Source organism: Anas acuta, chromosome 5, assembly GCF_963932015.1.
Source record: "Anas acuta chromosome 5, bAnaAcu1.1, whole genome shotgun sequence".
NCBI classification, from domain to species: Eukaryota; Metazoa; Chordata; class Aves; order Anseriformes; family Anatidae; genus Anas; species Anas acuta.
Genome location: NC_088983.1, coordinates 45,359,210 through 45,384,297, shown reverse-complemented (window position 1 = coordinate 45,384,297; position 25,088 = coordinate 45,359,210). Strand labels below are relative to the sequence as shown.

Here is a 25,088-nt window from a genome sequence, read left to right as displayed (position 1 = left end):
ATCCACCCTCACTGGTCTGTGAGGAGAAGGAAAGGGATTCACAGGAAAGTGACATTGGAAAGAGACTCGCAGGCCCACTGCACTACTAGTTCACATTTAGATAAACAGTGCTACTTAGTGCAACAAACTCTTTTTTTTTTTTTTAATCTCTCTGACTAGATAAAACTTAGTTCTTGAAAGAACGCCTGATTTGGCTTGCAGCTGATATATGTCCATTTTGAATGTTTTGTTGCGTATCAGAGTAAATCTTGATCTCATAGTTTTCTTTTGCTGTTATATTCACTGATTTTTAATAAAGGTAGATTCAGAACTATACTGCCTAAAAATCAGAACCAAAGGCATTTGCTGCTATTTTGGTGATGAACTCTTTTTATATCACTCATACTTTGCTAACAGAATTTATGAAAATAATTAATCTCTCAGAAAGTAGTCTGTGTTTGCTCGATTTTATGTTTTCTTTCCTTCCAAAATCCAGTCTGTGATCTAAGGTATTTCCCATTTACGCAGCTTGGAACATGCTGCAACAAAATCACAACTCTGAAGTCATATGAACATTGAAGACACTATTTGAGGAGAAACAGATCCCGATATGGGTGTCACGAATACTACAGCTGCAGTCAGCATGAGGAATGATCAAAGTTTGAATGTGTCTTTTGAAGAAGGCTGTTATTAAAAGAGCTTTTATATAATAGTAGCTGGTTAGTTTTCTTAGTACTACTGTAATAATAAATGCCTAACATATTCATGTCTCTGGATGACAGAACAGTTCTACAAATCATAGCTGATGCTCAGCCCTGAAAATGTGTTTTGAGAAGGTGTAGCTAGTAGCTGCTGAACAGTTTTAAGAAGTTGGTTAATGTATTTAGATGTCAAGTGTGAACCAAGCTTCTCCAGACAGCTCTCCTAATAGAATCTCACAGCTCTGTAGCAAGGCATAAAATGAACTCTAGTCTTCTTAATCCTGTGGCAGACCATCTTTTCTTGAACCGTATCTTTATATCTACAAGTAGATACTTCATAAGTCTCAGATTGGCCCATTAGTATTTTGTTCTTTTATAAGTAATGCTGCATCTTTACTAGCTAAGAGACTTCCTTTTGACTAAAAGGTCATCGATTTACATGGGTGAATTCTCGATCAGTTCTTTCTCTCTGACAAATTACCTTTAAGTCTTCTCAGTGCTGAAAAGTCTGGGGAATGCATGTGCTGACATTTAGAAAACTCTTCACATAATGCTTCCTGATGTTGGTTTCTTATTCCTTCTTCACTCAATTAAGGAGGTGTGGCAGTAGCCATGTGATGAAATACTAAATTTTGCGTTTTCTTCCTACAGAAAAGGTCAGGATACCTTTCTGGGACAGAGTGAAATCCTTGACAAAAGATTTCAAGGGGGAAAAATATTAGAAGAGAAGAAAAGAATTTAGGCCAAGCTGGAAAGTGGGATATGTGAATTCCCTCAGGCTGTGGAGGATATTAAATCTGACTCTAACATAACCCACATCCAAGCAATGCACTAATCATTAGACTATTATGAAAAAAAAAAAAGTGTTCTCAACAAGCCCATGATATATAGGATTCTTAAAGTGATTTTAGCATAGAAACATCTGAAATTCTGAAATCCAGGTGAATCTTTCCCTTAGACAGGAAACAACCATTTCAGTTTTAGACTGAATCAAGAGAACAGTATCACTAGGCAAATGTATTTGCACTAGGTAAGTGCAAAATGGCATAGTTTTGTCTAACAGAGATTTTGGCTGCCTTGCTCTCTTGTATACCTAAATGCTGTCAAAAATTGCACTTGAAGTGCACAACTGAGATTTCCAAATCTCACCCAGCTCTTCAAATTCTTCTAAAGAAATAATATAAAACATTTTTTTAATAAAGTATATATATATACTTTACTATTACTATACTTTACTAGTATATAATATATGCTGTGAAAAAGGCTAATAATAGAACTGTGATGAACATAAAATTGCAACGGTAAATTTCAATTTCCATCTTCAAAATTGTCATTCAAATAGTTCTAATTTCATTAAGATTTTAAATGCAAAAACTGAGCAGTTTCAGAAAATGTTTAATTTTAAATAAGATGGTAGAAAGATAACATTAAAAAAAAACAAAAATATGAATACATGTAGACTAGAATGACTAATTTGAGAAAACTTTTTTTATGGAGTTTTAAATATTTCTCACATTTTCATGAAAATATTTTGATATACAGTTACTGATGTATGAGGCATAGCTAACCAAATTTCAGTAACCTCCATTACTGAAATGTGGACATTTGATTTGTGACAACACATCAAGTTTTCTAAACTAAGCTTGCTAAATCAAAACTTTTATATATCAATTTACTTAATTTTATGTGGCATGTCAACTGGTACGTAAGATTATACTGTTGGTTTTAACAGTTCTTTGTGCTTTAATAAATAATGAATTAAGATGATTTTGCTCCCTTCATTGCAATTTGGTCAGTTTGATTAAGTTTGTGCATTTCCCCCAATAAGTTCTGTTACATATGAAGAACATCAGGAAGAGTAGGTGTAAGTACCTGCTTTTGGCATTGATAAGAGCTGTGAGTCTGTAAAGTAGCAATGTAGGGGTTACACTTGTCTCCAGTACTGACAATTCTGTGCCATGCCAAAGGATTTCAGAACTCCTGTAGGTCATACATATACATACGTACTTATATATATATTCACACAAATTGCTGAAACAAAGTCAACTTCATTCATCTCTGAAGACTGTGTATGTGCTTTCCCACAAACCCAAGGTGCTTGTGAAAGACACCAAAGACTCACTTCACGGACAGGTATCCAAATAACCTTTCAAATATTTCTTTTCTAGATAATAAGGCTCCAAAGTCTAAGGTTATATGTAAGATTTAGCTCAGTGCATGATAGCTGCTCTATTTACTTCCAGTTACTGAATTGTCTGAACTCATTGACTTGTGACCTCAATGTTTTTGATGCTTTAGTGAAAGAAACACGCAGGCTGTTTCTTGTTGACACCAAGTGGGCCCAAAAGGTAGCATAGCAGGTAGAAAGTACCACTCCAAGTATTTCTATAGCCTACAGGATTTTAAGGATGACCTGTTCTCTTCTGATGGATAGCCAAGAACAGGTTCCTGGGAGACGGTGAGGCAGCAGATGTTGGTTATCCCAATTCAGATATTGCCATGGTGACAGTAAAAGTACTAGGGAATCTGGATGTGCTGACTACTTCTTTATCCCATTAATTATGCTTTGTTCAAGAGACCAGTAACAGACCCTAAAGGTTTGAAATAAGAAAATCCTAGCACAAGCTGACTTGAAAGAAAAAATGACAAAAAAATGACAAAAATGACAAAATATGATAGGATACTATAGGATAGTAGGAAATGTATCAGTGGACTTGAACAAAGTAGTTTCAATTAAAATTTGCTTTGACATATATGTATGAAAGTAGGATAACAGAAACACTGAAGGTGAAATAAGCTAAGTGGACAGAATTGTAACCAGCAAAAGGAGAAAAACAAGTAGAAGAGATAAAATGGAGACAACAAAAATCCAAATGAAATACAAAAGTATTTGTTATTGAAAACAAAGTAACAACAACAACAAAAACAGAAAAAGGAAGATGTGATATATTTACAGCAGAGAAAAACAGTGAGTCTCTGTATCATATATCTTAGACAACAGTTGTAATGGTAATACATTCTGAGTTTTGCAGTGAATGGAATTACCATTTTTCTCTTTTTATTTGTTTTCAATGTGTTTTGTCAGCTGACTACATTTTATCTGACTTTTTTACTTTTTTTTTTTTTTTTTTGGATTGTAGATTTACTCACTGAACAGTGAATAGCTCTCTAGCACTGTATCTAAGCTCTTTTCCTACAAGCTCTGAGACTAAGAATATAAATAAAGAAAATCCCATTCTAGGACAGTGCTGGGAAAAAAAATGAAAGGGAAGGAGAGAGGTAGGATTAATCATGTAGCAGCCTTCCTGTTTCAGACTTTTAAGGTAATATCATTCATGGAAAAAAGACCATTATCTCCATCTTTAGGTATAATTCAAGTCTAATTAAATCAGTCCAGGAAGGGACTATAAACAGGGTTCATCTCATGTCAGAACAGTCTGGAACAAAGTCTCTTTGAGGTATACATATATGGATCTTTGTAAGTCTATTAGTGTGGCTTTTGTTCCCACATTTCTTTTCATAGGAAATTAGTTCAGACTAGATCAACCCAAATGATTAATCAATCTCGTTCTCTGACTGTTTTCAATTTTATGTGATTTTCCTGAGGCAGGGATCACTCATTCTGAAAATTGCCTAAGCATCTTGTGGACCACCTCAATCATTTGCTGTCTAAAGAAAACATTCATCAGCATTCCTCAAAGCAAGGGAAAAACGAAGATGTGGTTTCTAAGTTCAGCAAGAGTTTGAAACATGAAAAAAACATTTCACAAAGATGCAAAATTTTTGTCACTGAGGACTGAATCCATGGGGAACTGTGTACCCTTGGCAAAGCTAAAACCTGACTCACATAAGATATGGTCTTCTCAGAACACTGCTCCTGTTGTATGTCTGGATGCTTGATTAGGATGGTTACCCTCCCATGATGACACAGGAGCTCAAGGGAAGATGAGGAGGAAGGGAAAATTCAGTGCTCTGTATATTCAGGCAGCGGCTCTTGAGTCAGCCTGCTCCACCGGGATTTCCACAGGAACTCTACTGCACATGGCCCCAGCTAGTATACTGCTTCCTGAATAAGGGCTGGAGGTCTTCCAGGGCCCCCTGACACAGAATGCATCCAGCTATTCCCATGAGCTTTGCCGATATCATGTAACTATTCTTCCCTTTGATAATTTCTTATAGCTGTACATCCATAAAGCTCATGGATCTTTACTAATTTTTATAAAATACATACCTAAGCTATTTCTAGAGGCCTCAGGTTCATTCTAGTGCTGGACTTTCATAAATCAATAAGTTGGTAACTTTCCTTAAAGTATGGATGACATTCACTATAGCAGTTGAGTTTTATTATGCTCACCTGGTACACTAAGAAGACACTAACATGATCCAACTCATCTAAAATAAATGTACAGTTTTAATAGGCAGTGAGGCTCACCAAAGCTTAGATAATTATCAATCCATAGAGCACAGAGTGTCAATAACCATGTTTTTGAAAAACCATCAAAGTGCAATTTATGTGATTGGACACAGCAGAAGTAAGTCAAAGTCTGTCAGTTACAAAATCCTCCTAAACATAAAAAAAAAAAATCACCTCTGTATCTGCACCTGTCTAAGATTTGCACACTGTTTCTGCAAGTTTATTCATCTTGACTTGTTGCTTCCTCATGGAAAAAAAATGGGAAAAATACAAAAGAATGTTTTAACTATACACAGTTTTGTAAATTATATTTTTACTTTTTCTCCATTCTTTGTGTCTAGGGGAAATTGCCTAAAAATGATATCTGATCTTTCAAATTTCATTTCATCAGTTGTGGTTTATAATGTTTCCATGAGACATCAGCAGGTTTTAAAAGAGAAATTACATTTATATGATAGACATTACCATGTCTTTCTTGAGTAAAGGATCTACTGAGAATTTCAAAAACTGTACTGTAAAAAGTAAAAAACCCACTTATGTACCCATGTCCTATTTTGGTGCTGGACTAGCATAAGTTTGTCAGAAGTCCAAGAAGAGAGACAACAAAGTTACTCAAGTGCCTTCCTTGTTTTCTCACCTACATTTGGCAAAACTGTCAGAATGCAAAATCCAAAGATGAATTCTCTATTTTTTCCCCTTATTATTTCAGTAAAAATATCCACTGAAGTTCTCTGCCAATCTAATTTTGGCCCAGACCTGATAAACCACGCTTAACCATGAAAATGAATATAACTCCAATAACCTGACTAATTCATTCCTTTTCTTCCTCCTGAGACTTGCAGCACAACTTTGAGTCTTGTACCTTCTGAGACTCGAAAACCTGACAGTATGAACGAGTAGTGAATACATTCTTTCAGGTGCTGACAACTGAAACCAGATCATAACTTTTGGTGTCTTAAGAAACTGTTCATTTGTACCTAAAATTCCATTAAGAAACTGTTAATTTGTACCTAAAATTCCATTAGCAACTGCTTTAATCATCTTGATGCAGAAACTATCCAACAGAAGGACTTTCATTCATTTGCAAAAAGGCATTTCTGCCAGGAGATTTTTACTACTCAGATAAACTACCTTGATGTCATATTCACAGAGAATTTTGGGGGATGAGTGAATTGGGGAATTTCACTTCAAAGCTCCTCTAAATCTTCCTCTGAAAACTGAAAAAAAAAATAGCTTTTAAAGTTTTTAAATGAGCGTTGACGAGCACCTTCTCTAAATACACACACACTTTCTCAGACATGTTTCCTTGAACCACTCTTTTATCTTCTTTAATACTTAATGGATGACATATTTCATTCCAGAAGTTGACAATGTTAAAAATGTGCTATTGCTTCTAGTTTTAGTGTACTGCAAAGCCACTGATAGCTACAGGCACTATAAGCGATATATGACTGAAGAAAAATGAGATTACTGCTGATAAGAAACAAGAGAGTTTCATATCTTAAAAGAGTAAGAAATCCAGCAAATATGATCCCCAGCAGCAGATACCCCTCAGACAGACAATGAAAGACAAATGGTGGAAAAGTACTCGTTATGGCTTGTTGTTTTCTTCAGCCAGAAGAGCTATGAACCTAAATAGAAAATTGTCTGCATGGAGAAGTTCTACCTTTCTGAGAGAACACATAACCCCCCAAAAAACGAACAGTCTAGGTAAATGAGTAGTAATTTCATTAAGGAAAAGTGATGTTATTGTGACCCACCTTCTTTGGTGAAATATACATTTACTCTGAAAGTGTTGCTCTTTTGAAGGCCTTCATGCTATAATCAATATTTACTGTAATAATCAATTTAACAGAGGTGTAGTACCACTACCAAACCGTAGGCTGGAAATACCGGGCTAATCGTTCTTTAACAAAAAGAATGAAACATATGCAAATGTGAAATAATTCCTTCCTCTAAATATTAACGCATCCCTGATATGAAAAGGAACATAATTTAAAGACGTCAATATTTCATGCTACAGTGCAACCCTTACCTTGTATCCTGACGATTTGATGTGCACTCCTCGCTTGGTCAGTGTAGATTTCATTCGGATGAAAAAAGAGCGCTCTAGAGTGTTGTCAGTGGTTAGTAAACTGGGGCTTGTAGATTCCACTAGGGAATAGAAAAAATACATATACACATAATTTAGATTTTATACATCCCCTCTAAGCTATTTTTCAGGTGCAATCCTTGAACTCACTAAAAATAAATGACTGATGGATGCTAAGAGTGTTGTAATCAATTTACCTCGTTTAGAAAACGTTTACTTAGCAAAAAAAATGTGAAAAATATATGTATACTCAGTGTCTCATTTTGAAGTTTTTTTTTTCCTAGAGAATTTTTAACACATATTTGCCTCATTAACTCTTTCTTGCACAATTTTGCTATGACTTGAATTATTTTGCTAGGTTATTGTTATGCCATCTTTTTAAAAATTATGGACTTCTTCGGAGTTTTGGAAAAGACAAAGTGACACCAAGACAATTCTATCTGCTAAAAGAGGCTGCAAACTCTTCAGATCTTTATCCCTTAGACCTCATTCCTTTCTTGCAGTGATATCTACAAGTCACTGCTGCCTTGGTTTCTCCAGTACTGAGGGTTAATTATTATCAATAAAGAATCGAAGCAGCCTGCAGGCAAAAATACTCAGGTAAGTGATGCATTATGATGATGATGATGATCAGCATCATACTTTTTAATTGTTGGTTACTAATTAGTCATTAATGGAAAGTTTTTGTTGTCCAACATCCTTCTTTAAACTTTAGGTCTCACACTTCTCACTTCCTCAACTATGACCATTTTAAATTAATAAACAAATAGTATAAACTATGATAAAATAGTGGGTAAAAGAGCAGTTAGCACCAAAATATTCCCTATACAATATTTATTAATGCTATTTTTTGTCCTGATAACCAACACTTCCCTACCCCTCCCTTAAGTATAATTCATGGGAAAACTCTAGAGTAGGCTTACAATAAGCAGGTATTAATGGAGTTTAACTCACTTTTTCAATGAGTAATGAATGCTGAATAAAAAAGTTTTTTTGAAATTATTTGGCTATTGTTTTGTAGAACCAACCCAGCTACTAGTAGAAAGTATTCAAGCACTTAAGCATTTGTTATGCAGTGAACAGAAACACCAAACCTTGTTTTTAAGCTAAGGATTTTATTGAATTGTCCTTGTTTTAATGTGGTCACTTTGTCTTGTGTTTGTGACATTTCAGGTCTATTGTGATGAAATAACTGACAACAGTGCTCCTTTCTTTAGTGTCTCTCTTAAGGATTTTTTGTTTTAGAGAGCATGAATTCGATGTCATTTTAAATGTACAGCTCTTTATCACTCGAGGGAAAAGCAGAGCCATGTTATATTTAGTACTTTCATTTCTTCTGATTAAATATGAATTACTATGAAATTTTTCTCATCATCTAACACGCCATAATACGCCAACAGCTTTTTAATACACTATATAAGCACAAACTTCTGCTCTAAGAGTTTAATTTGCCCCTCTAATCCAATCACATCAACCTTATTTCTCTTATCAGAGATTCCCATTTTGAATTAAATGAGCTCATTAGTTTTAATCAAAAGCAGAGAGATCAAAACTTAAACGTAAATGCTTTAGATCAGAACTGTCAGTCAGCCGTGCAGTTCTATTTTACTAAAACACAAGATCAGAGACCCTTAGAACCAATTTTTTTCTCGTAAGGGATGCCAAGAGCTTGAAGATGCTATATTTCTTTTTTTTTTTTTTTTTTTTTTTTTTTCTTTTGTTGCTTCCAAGGACAGATTATACATTTAAGGTTAGACCTAATTTAGAGTATTTTTTTCATCCTGGTGGAAATGGAAAAGTATGCCATTCTGCTGTTGTCTCTTTCACATTTATTGGTGCTGGTCCTCGGAGACCTGAACAAATGTGAAGCCATCAGAATCCATGCAACAAATCCATCCTCAAAAAATTCATCTCTGTTCAGCAATATCACCTATGAAATGAAACTCTGAAAGGAAACATAAGTGTTTCAGGGCACAGGGTAGTGGAACCCTGAAACTGCAACCAGGGTCACCAGGATAGTAGCACTACTGGCAAGATTAGGATCATTATTAATTATTATTATTATACAGTACTCTCCAGTGCAGTACTTAAAGAGTACATTAAGAAACCTCAGCATGGGTGCTTCCTGCTGTGTGAAGAAATGCTAAAATCAGCTTAACAAGTGTAGCTGTTGTAGTCCAGCACATTACGCTCTAGCACAGGCAGTAAGTACAATATGTCCTCATGTGTTCTAATGGTAATTACCTAAACATATAGAACTAACATTAATTAAATAGACAATATTTCATGCTTGAAAAATGATCTGGCTGTAACACATATGTACCATGCCCAAGAAATCAAAATTAAAAATTCCTTTTCATACAGTTTTATGAAAGAAAGGAAAACAGCTGACATCTGGTACCATGTATATGGAATTGACATTTTTCTGGGTTCATGCCACTTTATATCATGAGCTTAACATTAGTTTACTGTTACTATAACTGGTACAAAACCTAAATATCTCTGTAATTGAATGTTATAAAATGCATATAATTTATCCAGCATAGTGGAACAGTGAATGTCATATAAATATGTATTATAAAGTGTTTGATTTTCTTTAACAAGAGGTACCTGAGAGTGTATGCGTGAGATGGGATTAGTTACCTAAAAGTCCAGAACAGCTTATGAGCAGCTTTCTGTATTTCTCTCAGGAGAGAACCATTGGGGCTGATAGTATAAATCTGCATTCAGAGTTGCACCTAGCCCTGGTAGATACGTAACAAAGCTAACTGTGATTATGCATGCAAGATTTTTAAAACAGGATGTGTACAGAACACATCTATGGATGTCAATGAGATTTGCACAGGAATATATGGAATGTGGTCCATCATGAGTTCTCAGGAGTTTATCTTAAGTGCTTATCTCTCAGCCTTTTCATTTTTTTCAAATTATGTCAAAGGAAGCTAATAATCTGAGGAATATCAGAATGAAACTCCATAACAATTCATTTTTCAAGAAGTTGGTTTTCAGTTGTTGTTTTGTTTATAATTTGTAATCTTTTAAAAAAAGCCTGAAATAAACAAGGTCCACTCTACTTGATACTGTAGTTACTGAAGCTGTCTTTTGTACTGAAAAATAGTGTGCCTGGGCTGAATTTCCTGAGTCTAAAGCTACTGTTGAGTTATAAACCTCTGAAACTGTGAGTTTAGAATGCTAATAATATGATAAAAGTCAATGCTCACTGTGTGTGAATGAAAGCACAATACACTGTCAAGCTTAGAAGTATAAAAAGTAAGTCCGGATTGTCTTTGCAAAACAGGTAATTGTGTACTCAGTTGGGAAAGCGCTTGCCTTTATGTGTCCTTAAATTTCTTCATCAGGTACTACTAAAGGAATAAACCTCTTTTCTTTCCACTCCCAAAGCTGCTAAAGCAGTACAAGACTTTTGGATGCAAAGAGTGTATAATCTGTTTTGAAGGGCATAAAACTGCAACCCCAATACCCATAAAAAAGTGCCATAAATGCTAAACATTAATTAAGAACCACAGAAACAAATGAGGATATAGTATGAACTAGTTACCAATTCACAAAATTACTTAGTTAACTCTTCCTAAGTCATTCTTTGTGAACCAGCATTGCAGCTCTGAGCCTTCAACAGGCTTTGGTTTGGGAATAATCTTGGGCTTGGGCCCCACAAAATGGTCGTTTTTCATTTAACTTTATATGCTGGAAGAGTTCTTCTGACATTGGTGGAATGTGCATTGAGAGATAAACATGCACATAATTATTTGGAGGAATGAGGTCCATGGCTCTGATCCTGCAATGATCTGCAGATGTACTCCAGCATCTGTGTAGAGTCTAACTTTATGCTATAGAGCAAAACAATGTAAAACAATGCAAATAATTGCTATTACACAGCTATAGCACAAGTATCATCTCTATGACTGATTCACAAGCACATTCAAATTCAGATAAACAATTTGTCCCCCAGGAAAGAAATTGTTCCAAATTTGATTTATGTCTTAAATAACGAAAAGCTGCCAAAGCAGCCTGAATAAATATTCACCAACTTCTGTTCTGCCCCCCAACCCCCATGCATTAAAAATAATTGAGAGGAGAAAAATAGCATTTTTTTTGCATGCCAAACAGATAAAAGATAGGCTTCTCATTCTTAGGAGGATCAGAAGTTACAGATGAAAAACCACACACTAATAGAGAATTTGAGTGGGCTGGTGGGACAAAAACTTATGGCTTAACACACAGGAAATTCTGGATTCGGTATCATTTCAGGAAGTTTTTACTTGGTATGAATTTATCTTCCTTAAAACAGGTGCCTATGCAGTTTTTAAGAGACATTTTTAAACACCATATATACATCTCTTAAAAGAGAAATGAAATAAGAGAATATACAAAATAGTAATAAAAAGGGAGCTCTCTTCTCGTGTCATCTTCTACACTTGCAAACCACTTCACATATTTCTTAAAGTCTGATAATTCTTTGCACAGGCAACTGAGAATCATCATATTAAGATGAATAATTAGGTAATATAAATCTATGGTTTTCAGTCCGACTAGATGCATCTTTGCAAATACTTCTATTTCTTTTGTGCAGTTTATTGCCTGTAATCAGGCATTAAAGGACTTCCTAGGAAAATTTAACCTTGGACAGTTAACTGTCCTGTTTTCCTATATTGCCTCTTAAGGTATGTTTTTAATCACAAATGTGACTCTCAAAAAAGCACCATTTCCAAGCTCATTCTCTCTTAGTAACTTACTGATCAAATTTGATCATTTTACAAGCTAAAAGACTGTTTTTTATTTTATTTTATTTTATTTTATTTTATTTTATTTTATTTTATTTTATTTTATTTTATTATTTTTTATTATTTTTACCTACTAGCTCAGCAAATAAAATTCAAAAGCTTGAAGTTAAGACTATTTATTTCTAGTAAATGCAAGTTACTATGAAATTATATTTAGCATATGTGCAAATGCCTGGTTTTAAGTGAAATGAGTTCAATCTGATTGCAGGTTGAACATGGGCAAGTACTGGAAGCTAAAACTTAGTCTAGCAAAGGTCCTGAAGACTCTTGGACTATTTGGATGAATGACTAGGGTGTACCTGAAGAGGGTTGATGGGCACAGCTAACAACTTCTATACGTCTCATACTGGTTTGTTCAGAATCTTGCAAAAAGGAAGACTATATGAACTATTTCATTGATGTTGTAGGTGGCATAGAAGAGGCTTGTTCATTCTTCCAAGCCAATATTATTACACAGTACTAACAGGTATAAACTGTAGGAATAATATTTTTGCTGTAAGCTGTCCCAGTTATGAACAGGAACAGACTGACCAGATTTTGATCTTGGAGGAATTCATAGTACTTGCATAGAACTTGGTAAGACTCTTAACTTTTCAGTTTTGCTATTTACTGAAAAGCCGAAGAACTTAAGAATTGGACCCAAGGCTTTTGGTGACTTAGTTCTCATCTTTCCATTATACAAGGGGAATACTACTGGGTGCTAGCCAAGGCCTCATTGAGAAGGGGAAGGCTCAAGGCAACTTCTCCAAAATAAATGGAAAGAACAATGACTTCCTCTAAAGAATTTATTGCTAAGTAATGTTTTCAGCCAAGATAACTGTTCTTTTTTTTTTTTTTTTTTTTTTTTTGTCATTCTGCCTCCAATATGAAGACAATTCACTTTTCATGACCTATAAGACTATTAGAAACTTGAAGGCATAAAAACTTTAAACCCTATCAGACTTCTCTTGAAAGCTGTTTCTTTTAATGGTCTTTTGTTGTTGGTGGTGGTGGTTTTGTTGTTGTTTTCCTTATCCCTCCAAGTTTTCCAAACCAGCAAGTGATGAGATGAGCTGGTATCTCAGGTTAGTTCAGTTAGACGGTCATTACATAAAATATTTAATTCTTACAAAGAATTTGATATTGAAGCCTTACATATATTTCTTTAACAATTTTTACATTTTCAGTAATGTCTATACTTATATACATGTGATTATTTTTGTAACTCAAATCTGTAACTACAAGGCTACATTCCATATGTGAAGGAGTACAGTTAAGCACAAACTGGGAGAAAAAGTGACTAGCTCAGATACATGCAGCCTCTGTCTTCAATGTGATAAAAGTATATGCATTCTGGCAAATCATTGGAGTAGCAGTGAATTTAGATACAACAGCCAAAAAGGTAGAACAGGCTTAATATCTGATCTGTCTCCTGCACCGTGGATTTACAAGAGCTTAGAATTATAAAGAAATATGTTAACTTGAACTGCCTGGCCACGACAGAGCTTGATTAAAATTGTTAATTTACATAGTTAATCCTGTCTTTTTGATATGTTGAAAATTTCCTCCGAAGGAAGTAGTGAAAATCTCAATGCTTGACTATATAAAATTCAATGGGACAAACTAATAGAAATACAATAGTAGAACATTCATTTCAGGGATAGATTCTGAGTGACCAAAGGCTTAATTTGCCCACACTTATGTCTACAGTGTTTTTGTGAGCTACTCGACAGTGAGATGTACACAGGAATGATGGTTTCACACAGGACCTCCAGAAGACTCAAGCCTTCCTGGAGAGGCCAGAAACAATGGCCATGCAAGGTGTGTTGTAGCACAAGTTCTCTGTCTTTGTGCAACTTAAGCCATAAGAGTTTGGCCTAGCTCCTATATGAGTAATTACTAATGAAAAGACTTCAGTCAAGCTCCTGATTACTATTTTATCATTTCTAGTATCTTGTGTCTCTTCCTTAGGGCTTTGATTGCACATGCCACAATTCAGTCTGGTATGTGTGGTTACACCAACAATTGAAACGTGCTTGTGCTGTTCCCCAAAATAAACCAGACTTAACACTAACTACTTTTATGGTAAAAGTAAGCCAGAATAATCTAAAGGATCCTCTTTTACAAATGAATAAGAAAATCTGTGCATGCAGTTACTCACAAATTTAATTATAGTTTCACATACTAACACACATACACAACACAACTTTAATGAGTAAAGTACGTTTCTTTGTGATTGCTAATGCTCAGTTTGCAGATTTTGCAAGTGCAAACATTACTATGTGAATATTATATTCTGGGCACCTAGAACGATGCACCTGCGTAAGCCATATTCTGAGTTTACCCTGCTGTGTGTTTTTTTTTTTTTAATTTTATTTATTTAATTTATTTTTTTAAATCCAGACTAGTCCCATGTACTGACTGGAGTTATGTGGGACAAACTAAAGTAAAAACTCATTGATAGACTTTCCTTCTTAATCTACTGAGAAATTTTGGAATGTTCCACTATTCTTGCAGAACCAAAGTGATCTGAACTACTCTTTATTGGACAAAGTATTACTCTAAAACCTCTCAAAACTTCCTTTCTTTTGCTGCTGCTTCTTCCATTTCTTCTAGTCTAGAAATATGTCTTATCAGCCTATTAATTCCCACCACATGCAATTTACTTCCCATGTAATCTTTATCCCACAGAATTCTTTATATATCTAGTAAAATATAGAATGAGTTAGGTGCCAGTATAGAGCTATAAATAAAGTGCTGCCACGACGAAGCAATGAATAAGATTTTTGTTTCTCCTGTAACATTGAAAGACAGATTTTACAACAAATGTTGGTAGGTCAGTGATCTATGAAATACATGTAGAGGTTTTTTGTTTGTTTGTTTTGCCTGTTTGAAAACAACATAATAAAGATTTGCCATTAAAAGAAGTAACCACGGTAGGAAACTTTAACTCTGAAACTCTTTGGAAATGTTACAGTCTACTGGGCTTCAATCCATTATCTAAGCACTTGCAAATGTATCCACATTCATCCAATAGACCGGAACAACTCTAAAAGAGCTGTTATGGTCTAGTGAGTGAGTGGTACATAAACCATACTGCACATGAAGCTCAAACTTCCTTCTATGCTTTTAGATTTAAAGCTAATTTATTTTAGGCTAAGGAATAAATAATCTGACCTGACCTCTTTGCTTGGTTTCATATGAGGTTAGCAACACTCATAAATTTTCAAGGTTCAGTGACAGTCCCAAAGAAAACTAGCATAGTGTTATCATTTACTTATTTACTTATGTTGGAAGAGTTCTAATAAAGTTTTAAACAGAACAAATCCAATGGCTAGGAAAGGTGCACACGTAACAATAGTAATGACACATTTATACAGCATTCGGGAGGGGGTATGGAGAAAGGAAACTGGGAAATAAGGAAACAGCTAAGAAAAAACATATCCTTACTATTTTGAAGGGTAAAAACTTCACTGAATTCCCTGAGAGCTTCATGGGCCTGTAAGGAACAAAAAACTAGACTCTAAACTGTCTTTGAGATGTGGCTGGTGCGCACAACCTATATGATCTCTATCCTCATTGAGCAAGTTCTTATAAACAATTTTGAACATTTTATTTCAGCACAAAACTGCCATTAAATGTTGTTGCTGGTCCCCCTCTTTCATGCCCTAGAAGGATCAGCTGAGGATATTTTTTCCTCTCTTGCTAGTTTTCTGCTCTTGCCTGGTAACTTGTGAATCATTAGCTGACACTCCAGAGCATAGCTGTGAAAATAACTGTGGTTCAGAGCTGCCAATAATGGCCCACTAAAGTTCCTTCCCAGCACATGGCATAAAAAAAACCCTCAACAAACATTAAAATGCACCTTCTGATGTTGCCTAACATTGCCAGCCTGCTTGGGCTTAAAAAGCACAATAAAGAGGTTGCTTTCCAGATTTTCATGTGCCAAATGGGAGGTGCTTTTTGGTGAAGCTTTTCCCTGAGGGAAAGAAGAGCAGGCGAGTTACCTCATGCTGCTCACAGGCGATGTGTGGATGATCCCACTCCAGGGAAACATACGCAAGTGTCAAAGTCAAGCTGCTGCTAGTGGATGTTTCTGTGCTCAGCAACTAAGCAGCAGGAAAGTTCAAGAGAAAAAATGGGGTATCATAAAGATAGTCTTTGAGAGCACATGACATCCAGCAAAAGCTGTTATACAGCAGGCTGTGTATGCCAAGGAACAAACAGTATGAATACAAGGAGTGAGTGTTTTAAATCTTAGCGGAATACCCCTGTAAATATAGCCACTTGAGGAAACTATTTCTTTGGAAAATACCTTTTGTGCTGCTGGGATATTTTGGGGATTCTATTTTCAATACCCGTGTTCTGGATCTTGTGGAGCAATGCTTTTATCACTACTATAAAATGGTTACGAGCCAATTCCTCATATAAAACAGTCAGTAACAGTGGGGCTTTTTTATGACAAACATGATGTCAGACAAAGGGCATCAGGACTTAGTCTTTGTACTACAATACAAAATAACAATACATAAACACCTTTGTGAAAGCAGCTTGAAACCCCATGTTTTCTATTAAAAAGTCATGTTCAATCTTCACTGTTGATAGAACAGAATAGCTAACACAGAGAACATTGTATATCAGAAAGGTCAATAGTTATTATGAGCTACAAATATATTTTTTTCCATCCTTCAGGCTGTTTAGCGCATATCACAGCATGAGCAGCTGTCTTCTTTAATGCTTTTAAAATTAGAATCCCAAAGAGGAAGAAAAAATTACATTTGCAATGATTGCTCTTTGCTTTTGTAAGTTTACTTTAATACACTATTTTATATACATGAATCTTCCATGCAGCCTAACCAAGGGGCAGTAGCTGGTTGCTAGTACGTCCTGAATTGCTGTATCAATGTGTACAGAATCCTGCCAAAAAATCACTTTGCACAAATTGTGTAACCTTTCTGTATAACCTTTCTGGGGTAGTACGTAGCTACTGGGCACATGTTTAAACCAAGCAAGCATACATTTGCAAAGACAGAGTGATCATTACTAATGGCAAACACTTACTGGTTTAGCAACAACAAACAGAGGACCACCTGATCTACCGCTTTGTTTGTACAATGAAATTGGTGAAAAAAGGTGGCAAGACTGGCATCATTTGACCTTTTGTTTTTTCAAACACAGCAAGTATCTGGATTCATGTTTGCTATTAGTGATTTCCTGTTTAAAACTGCAAACAGGTTTCCATCCTGTTCTTTGGAATTCGGTCATATGGACTCAACCAAACTGTTCCCTTTTCCAAGTCTGAACTTTCTCCAGATGTGTATTTCTGTTTCAAATGCAAACTGGTACTTCACAAATATTTTGAAGTATTGATGACAAGAAACTCTTTTCTGTATAAAACAACTTTTAAGGTAATTTAGAACAGTTCAATAATCAAAACCAAGTCAGGCTTAAAAACCTTATACATTGGAGGGAAAGAAATATAAATGGAGAGAAGGTTTTTCCCCATAGGGTTTAATGTTTGGCTCACAGATAACTTCATTACTGGACAGCAGCAACAGGTATGGTGTTAATTCCTTGACCCTGTGAAACTGTCATGACAACCTGTGGATTCTTTGGGGAATAAATGAAAATGCTGCAGATTTTGCAGGATGTGTAGAAAATCCTTTCCTAATGTACCTTATGAAAGGCTTTCTCCAGCTGCACAGCTTCATAGTTCATAAGAGAGTCAAACAACACTTTTAAAATGTCAGAAAATGTATCATTTCATATACTTAGAATTTAATTATCTCTGTCAAAAAAAAAAAAAAAAAAGAGTTCAGCTAATGCTGTTATTTTTATAGAAAAAAAATAATGGAAGAAGAAGAACAACAACAACAATAGTAAAGGCTTTCCCATCCCTTGCCCCAAACAAGTAACACTTCAAAATATCCTGTGAATGGAACCACTACTTAAACACGAAAATACATATGTCCTCAGCACTGTGCATCCAAATTTGTTTCAGAATGCTAGGGCCATTTCTACCACTGCAAGAAAGATATATATAACTGCAAATGTTCCCTCTCATCTGTCATACAGAAACTCCATGACCTGGTCCAGGCTAGGCAGAACCAGACAGACTGCTAATTCTGCTGCCAGAGGAATAGTAGCTGATATTATTGGGACGCACTGCTAGGTTGGTAGTGCAACGAGCAGCAGTCCACCTCTAATACACTTTCATGGCTACAGAAGGCATGAGAAATCAAACTATCCATGCTTCTCTATAGCTTTGTCCTTTATTACTATTCCTTCTCTTTTCCTGTTACAGCATTTTCTCCTCAGGGCAGCATATTAAACACAAATAGGGCAGCAACTCTCCTAAGAGGCATTACGAGACTTCTTCTAATGTAGATAAATTAGCATTTATAGATTTCTTTGCTTATGCGGAATTCAAAAAGATACCTAAAATAATGACAAACACCATGCCACTGAAATTCAACAAGAATTGAGAACAGGTATCTCCAAAAGTGACAGACTTAAGGATGCTTACAACAAATACCTAACAGTAGCTCCAGTGGACTGCAGCCATGCATAATTCTTAGAAAGCAACTCATTCAAATTATTTGGTGAAAACAAATGTCAAATGAACCGGACATCTTTCTTTTATTATTTTTCCCTTTTCTTTATTTATTTTGCACTGTGGAGTTAAGAGGGTTTTTGACAGACACAATCAGAATCTGTCATATTACACAGGAAACGGCATTTTAAAAATCAACCCACTGTGCAGGTATTTTGGCAGATTTATCACGAGCCTTGAATAGTAAACGTATAACATAAGGAATGTTACTTATGTTTATTTGCTTTATTTTAACAATGAGAATGGCTTCTTTTTCCCTTAACACCCTTTCAGTTCAAACTTTAAGTGAAAAAAAGACAAAATCAAGATAATAATCAGAAGATGATCTATAACAATTTTTTTTTTTTAAATCTCATTTTCCTATCTCCAGTATTTGCTAACCAAGTAACTTGTAGAACAATCATTTAGACACAAGCATTGTATGACTGGTGAAACTTCCACGGTACAGTATTTCCTGAGTTTTTCTGAGTTAAAATTTTTCTACATTGTATTTTCACAACCCTGGAGCTTGCACTGTTTCTTTTTCCTCCAAGTCTGAAGATCACCCCATGGATTAACAAATGATTGAGGATTCTCTCTTAAAAGACTCTTTAAAAAACTGTCAGAATCAGCCTGAGACAAAGATTTATTATGAACTATTTAAAGGGCTTAATATATGTATCCCCAAAGAGCCCTTGGAGCAAACTAAAAAGGAAGAATGGAATTCTCAAAGAATGGGAAAAATCTCCAATGCCCCACTTTCTTCACACCATGATTACTGTTTACTCAAAGGATAAATGCCTAACCTGTCACATGAAGTCTTCAGAAGCCATATTACTGCTGATGTAGAGTTAAAAAAAAAAAAGATGAGCCTCGACAGTAATATGCCTAAGAAAGGCAGCTGTAATTTGCTTTCTAACCTGTTCACTAACACACTAATGTGGATACATCTTGTAGAAAGAGCTGATCTCCTGACCCAGACAGCAATCAAACGACTGCCAGAGTGTTTGCTGTCACACAGGCTGTGACCATTACCTTAATTATACGTTACCATATAACAAACCTTCTCTAATGAGCAACTCTTCTCCCACCTGTGTGCCAGCTAACCCTTCTGTCCTTGAAGAGTACCACTGCAGATGATTTCAATTTGAAATTTGAAAAGCACATCCATATGCATCCCTTCCAATAGATAATAAATATTACATCTTTTAACTAGGATTCTTGTTTTTTTAGGGAGCCAAGACAAAAATTACAGGTTTATAATAAAGAAAGCAAATTAGAAAGAAGCATATCATCCTACTGGTAAATTTTAAGCAGAGCTGGGTCTGACCTTTGACTTTATGTTCACATATAAATACATTTATTTATGTATTTACAGAAGATTACTTTCACTTTAAAATTTTTCACTTTGTGCCTAAAAACTGGAATAGTACATGTATTCATGGTTTACACAAATACTTGCTTCCTCTCACTGATACCTACTTCCACGACATTGCAGTTTTTTTTCTTTTCTATACCTTGTCTTCTCCAGCATTTTATTTTCTTCTACTTTGATACTTAAGACATTTCCGTCCACACTACAATTTACATGATGCAGTATCCTTATGAACAAATAAAAGACAATTTCCCTCTCTGCATAAGTTGTATGTGATCTGCCTCAGACTCAGTGTTAGTAAAAAGAGGGAAAGAATGAGGCAAAGGCATCTGGCTTTGAGTTTGGCCTATCTGGATTATTAGCTTCTCTTTTTACGGGACAGCCTCAACATTTTGCCTGCTCATGCTAAACATACACCTAAAATAAGCAAATAAATGGCAAGCATCCACAGATTTCCCACCTGCAAAGTGTTTTACTTGAATATTGGGTGTCAGTGTAGAAAGATTTAAAACGCAGTGATTTCCACCACAAGATCAAGAGGAATGTGAGTAGGACCCAACGAGTGACCAGAGTAGATATTGAAGAACAGAGCAATAGGTGAAATTCCATGCTGAGTGCAAGATGTAGCACGCTTTGGAAGAAACTACTTCCATATATTGAGGATGTCTAAATAAGTATAACTAGGAAATAAAAGGAAATAGAAATATCTCAGTGAAAACATCTGTACCTTGATGACTAAAAAGTTAAATAAGATGTTAGAATACCTTAAAAATTGATCTAAAATCAGTAAAGAAAATTTTACAATATGATTATGTAAATTAATAGTACATGCTTTACACTCAGCATTGAGTTCTGTTCTGGTCATCCCCTATTAAAAATGGAAACAGAAAAAGTATAGTAGAAGCACATACGAAGGGAGATTAATGATGTTATAAATATTTAGCTTTGAGAGCAGGTAAGTAAGAAGTGATGTGACAAAGGTATGTAAAATAATGAATGATATACAGATGATAATGTAAGAACTAGGAGGTTTCCAATAAACTGAAGGGCAAACACATTTAGAGGTGATAAATAGAAATAATTTTTCCCCTAAAACATGCAATTCATGCAATTAACAATCGAAACATGTAAAAGTAACTTCAAAAGAAAGACTAAGTATCTGAGGATGACAAGAATAACCATACTACATTATATATAACAAAATGTACATGACATATTAAGGGTCATGCTTCAACATATATGGTACAGTTATAATTTTGTATATTTTACATGTAATTTGGAAATATTTGGTACCAGCCACTCTAAAAGACAAGCTAGCAGGATAGATACACAATATTCAGTGGTTATATGAATTCCTTTGTTACTAAGAATTTCCCCTTTCACATAAATATCTATGGCAGAAGATGCCTCTCTTGTTTGCTCATCCACCACCAGTTTTCAAATTCCCCAGTGGTTCCTAAGCAATCAGTACCAGAGAAAAAACTGAATCTCTCTAGAAAGAATATACAACTCTGACATTCTTTCCTTCAGTTGTTGGCTTCAAATTAGAACATTCTCTAGAATGTACTTTCTGTAGAAGTTAAAAGCAGCAGTATTTTCCTTCAGGTGATTAGAAGTCATATAATCTATATGATTAAAAGAAGTCCCAGAAGAATTCCCCAGGTATCCCCTCAAAATATGAATATCTCTTAACTTAAAGCTGTTTTGTATTAAGGTATGAGTCTATTCCGAAGCTAAGTCCATGGTGAATGTCTTGCTAGCAAGACTATACTCTGAGTATCGAACTATTCAATTACTATCATCTGAAGTCATTACAAGTCTTTGAATGGACTTAACATCAAGTGCAACATCTCTTCATAACAGAGTAGCTCCATCCTCCAGTTGCCATAAGGGGTCTGCCTTTCCTGCATACACGTAGTCAAAATGTTCTCAGTGTATCCCACTCTATCACTTACATGACAGAAAGCAGTTTGTAAAGCTTGCCCATTACCATTAAGAGATTATTCATGAAGACTTTATGCTGAAGTCCATTTCCTCAATCTTTACAACTGATCTTTAAAATTAAAAGATTGTTAAGTAGCTTGTATATGAATGAAGACTTTATTAGAGAATAATAATCAGGATGTTTTCAAAGAAATTGTAATGCAGATGTAGCATGTTATATATTGTAATCAAAGAGTTTTGCCATCAGATGATATTCCGTATATTTAAAATCAAATTATATTAATTTTAGTCTGGTAATTTTATTCTGGTACATTTTTAAGGAGCAACTATAAGGTAATCAGAAAAGACTATAAATCTTACATAAAGATATATTCTACAATATGTGTTTTTTTTTTTTTCTATGAAGAATAAAACTTGTAAAATTGAAATGAATGACTTTTAATGAAATATTCTGTAAGTCAGTTCTTATATACTGCATAGTATTACTTATATTGTGAAATTACTTTTCAAAGCCAAAAGGTGAAAAGGTGATATAAAACCAATAGTGATCCACATTCTCCTTATACTCTGTTACTGGCTTAGTCCAGACATACTCTTTGTATGGTTCACTGTTCCAAGGGGGGGAAAAAAAGCTAACATGTTGAGAAATTTAATTTCAGAATGACTTTGATTAGGTGATGTTTATATCACAATACGAAAGAAAATTATTCTCTAAAAAATCTGTAGTTAAAAATATTTACACTCTCCTATTTAGACACCCCAAATTCTCCTTCTAGAAAATCCCAGTAGAGTTCAAGTACTGGTTTCATATAAAAATATTTGTAGCTGCTTAATATAATCAGGTGTTAGAATAATGATAATGATTACCTCATCATATTGGTAATTTTTGCATTCTGTTAGCAAATTTTGCTTTTGCTAACATGATGCAAAAGTTGTTAATATAATGAGTCTCATTGTATTAGCAACTTTCTATCATATTAACAAAGATTAAATTTGCTAATGTAATATGACAGTCACTAACATAAGATTAGCACAGAGACCAGAATCTCTGAAGACCTCCTAAAGGTAATGCTGAACAAGTACGCAATGCTTAGTTTTTCCTTTGTTAGCTATACTTCGTGTGGTGTAGATGTCACATCCATCTACCCTCACTGAATGTTCTCAAGGAAGGTCCATTTCATTGAACACTTGTGGAGCCATAAGACAGTGATTAACTTTTCATGCAAAACCATGAACCAACAAGTCTCCTTGTTAGCAGATAAGTGACTCATGCGAATGGATTGGCTGATATCTGTACAACACGGTCATGTATGTTCATAAAAACTGATGTTATTAATATTGCTGATTAATTTATTTAGAACCTTCCATGATGAGTGTACTGATGCCTACAAAGATATCAAACAGTTACAGCAAACACCCTTGGACTACACTGCTAACAGTGATCTCTCAAAAGAGATTTCACAAATTAGAGAGGGTTTATATGGCATAACTGCCATAACATTAATAAATGATAAACAGCAGAACTCAGCCTGAATACTATGACTGCCTTTATCTGTGCTTGCATACTACAATGTCAAAATGGCTGCACGGCCCCATTCACGCCTGGACAAGTGACTTGGGACATAAGATGTGTTTCGGTAGGCATATATCAAAGAAGATTAAGAGGCTTCAGCCATGTCAATGGTCCCTGTCTTCTGCCGCTGCAGTAGCACCATTCACATTCTGGGGGTAATGCTTCTACATCGCTGTCCCAGACTTTGAACGTGAGGAGCCAAAGTGAAGATGCAGCACTGCATGAGAATGGATGTGTATGTCCCTCTCCTTAGAGAAAGCCAAACCTTGGTTAAATGATGTGATACGAATGAGCAGCCAAGTCATGTTAAAGAAGAATAGCAATGGACTTTTAATACAGAAGAACTTCAGAAGCGCAGATTGCTCTCACCTCTGATTTCCCCCTCTCCCCCCCCCCCCCTTTTTTTTTTTTTTTTTTTTTTTTTGCCAAACCATATAACCATATGCCAAATCCTGCAGTCTGGAAAGTATTATATATTGTAGTAACAACCTACAAAATAACGATACTCCTTCCTGAAGTTTGCATGCATTCCAGATCTGGGGTTTAACATTCTAGAACACGTGGGTGCCTGAATGCAATTCAGGATTGACAAAAGTTAGAATGAAACTCAACAGTTAGTCAACACAATTATTTACAGCAGCAAGCAACTTAAGTGTCACTAAAATGTTCTGCTGCTTGCCTGTAGTCTGGGTTGGAAAACTATGGTATCAGAAGGACAGTAGGCATAGGCTTTCAGTGAATTACTTCAGCCCAGTTTAACGCAAAGCCTACATACTTGGTACATAGTCTGTTGTCCTTTCAGGAAAATCAGCGGTAAATGCAGCCCATACAATGTAACCACTGAAAGAAAAGAGGAAAGGTAAAAGTGAGCAGGATACCTTCCTGTGGAACACAGCTGCTGAGCAAACCGTGAATCCAGTAACCAAATTTGAGAACTGCACAGATAAATAAAACATGATATAAGTTTTGATTTGCTTTTTACAGCCTATGAACCAGTTTTGTGGTTAAGAGAGTTTAAAAGTTAGAATTGGCACATAAGACTTGCCTGAACTACAAATTTATAGATCCAGGGGCACAACTGTAATAATGTTTGTAAGTAAAGGAAGGGCTGAAGAGGGAGCTAGATATTTAACAAGGCTCATCTGAAGAGTATGAAGGACATTTCTACATCAGAAGAATTTAAAACAGGATTCAGAGCTTTATGTTAATATGTAATTCTCTTTTACTATAAACAGGAGGCTGAAATGAAGAAAAATCCAGTTTTGTGATAAACTGTATTTCAGTTCATAGAACTAAAATATAAAAAAGAACAATCATGAGTTTTCCACTTCTTTTCCTTCAGTTCTTGGGATGTGATTTCTGTGAACAATTGTTTAATTAGAAGACCATTTCTTTCCATCTTTTAGGGGAAGTGTATAAGTGAAGCCCTAACCACTTATTGTTATGAACAGCATGTGGCTTTTTTTCTTTTGCTAGAGCAGTATTTCTGGAGCTGATTTGTGACTAAATTCTAATATGGCAAACTGTATTCTGCTGATCTAAATTTCACTGGCACAGTTTTATTTTCTTTTTCTTTCCTTTATTTATTTATATATTTTTTTTTCATACAGGAATCCTAGCCCAGTTTTGTTTGATTC

The 25,088-nt window shown here is 35.2% G+C and overlaps 1 protein-coding gene across 10 annotated transcripts in view; it reads right to left on the bottom strand.

Moving 5' to 3' along the window:
* Window positions 1–25,088, bottom strand: part of NPAS3 (neuronal PAS domain protein 3) — a 613,991-nt gene that overhangs the window by 52,134 nt on the left and 536,769 nt on the right. For all 10 annotated transcript variants that reach the window (XM_068684450.1, XM_068684455.1, XM_068684454.1 and 7 more), the window contains one exon: window positions 7,130–7,248. In XM_068684450.1, coding sequence (XP_068540551.1) covers window positions 7,130–7,248 — 119 coding nt within the window. The remainder of the gene's footprint in view (window positions 1–7,129; window positions 7,249–25,088) is intronic.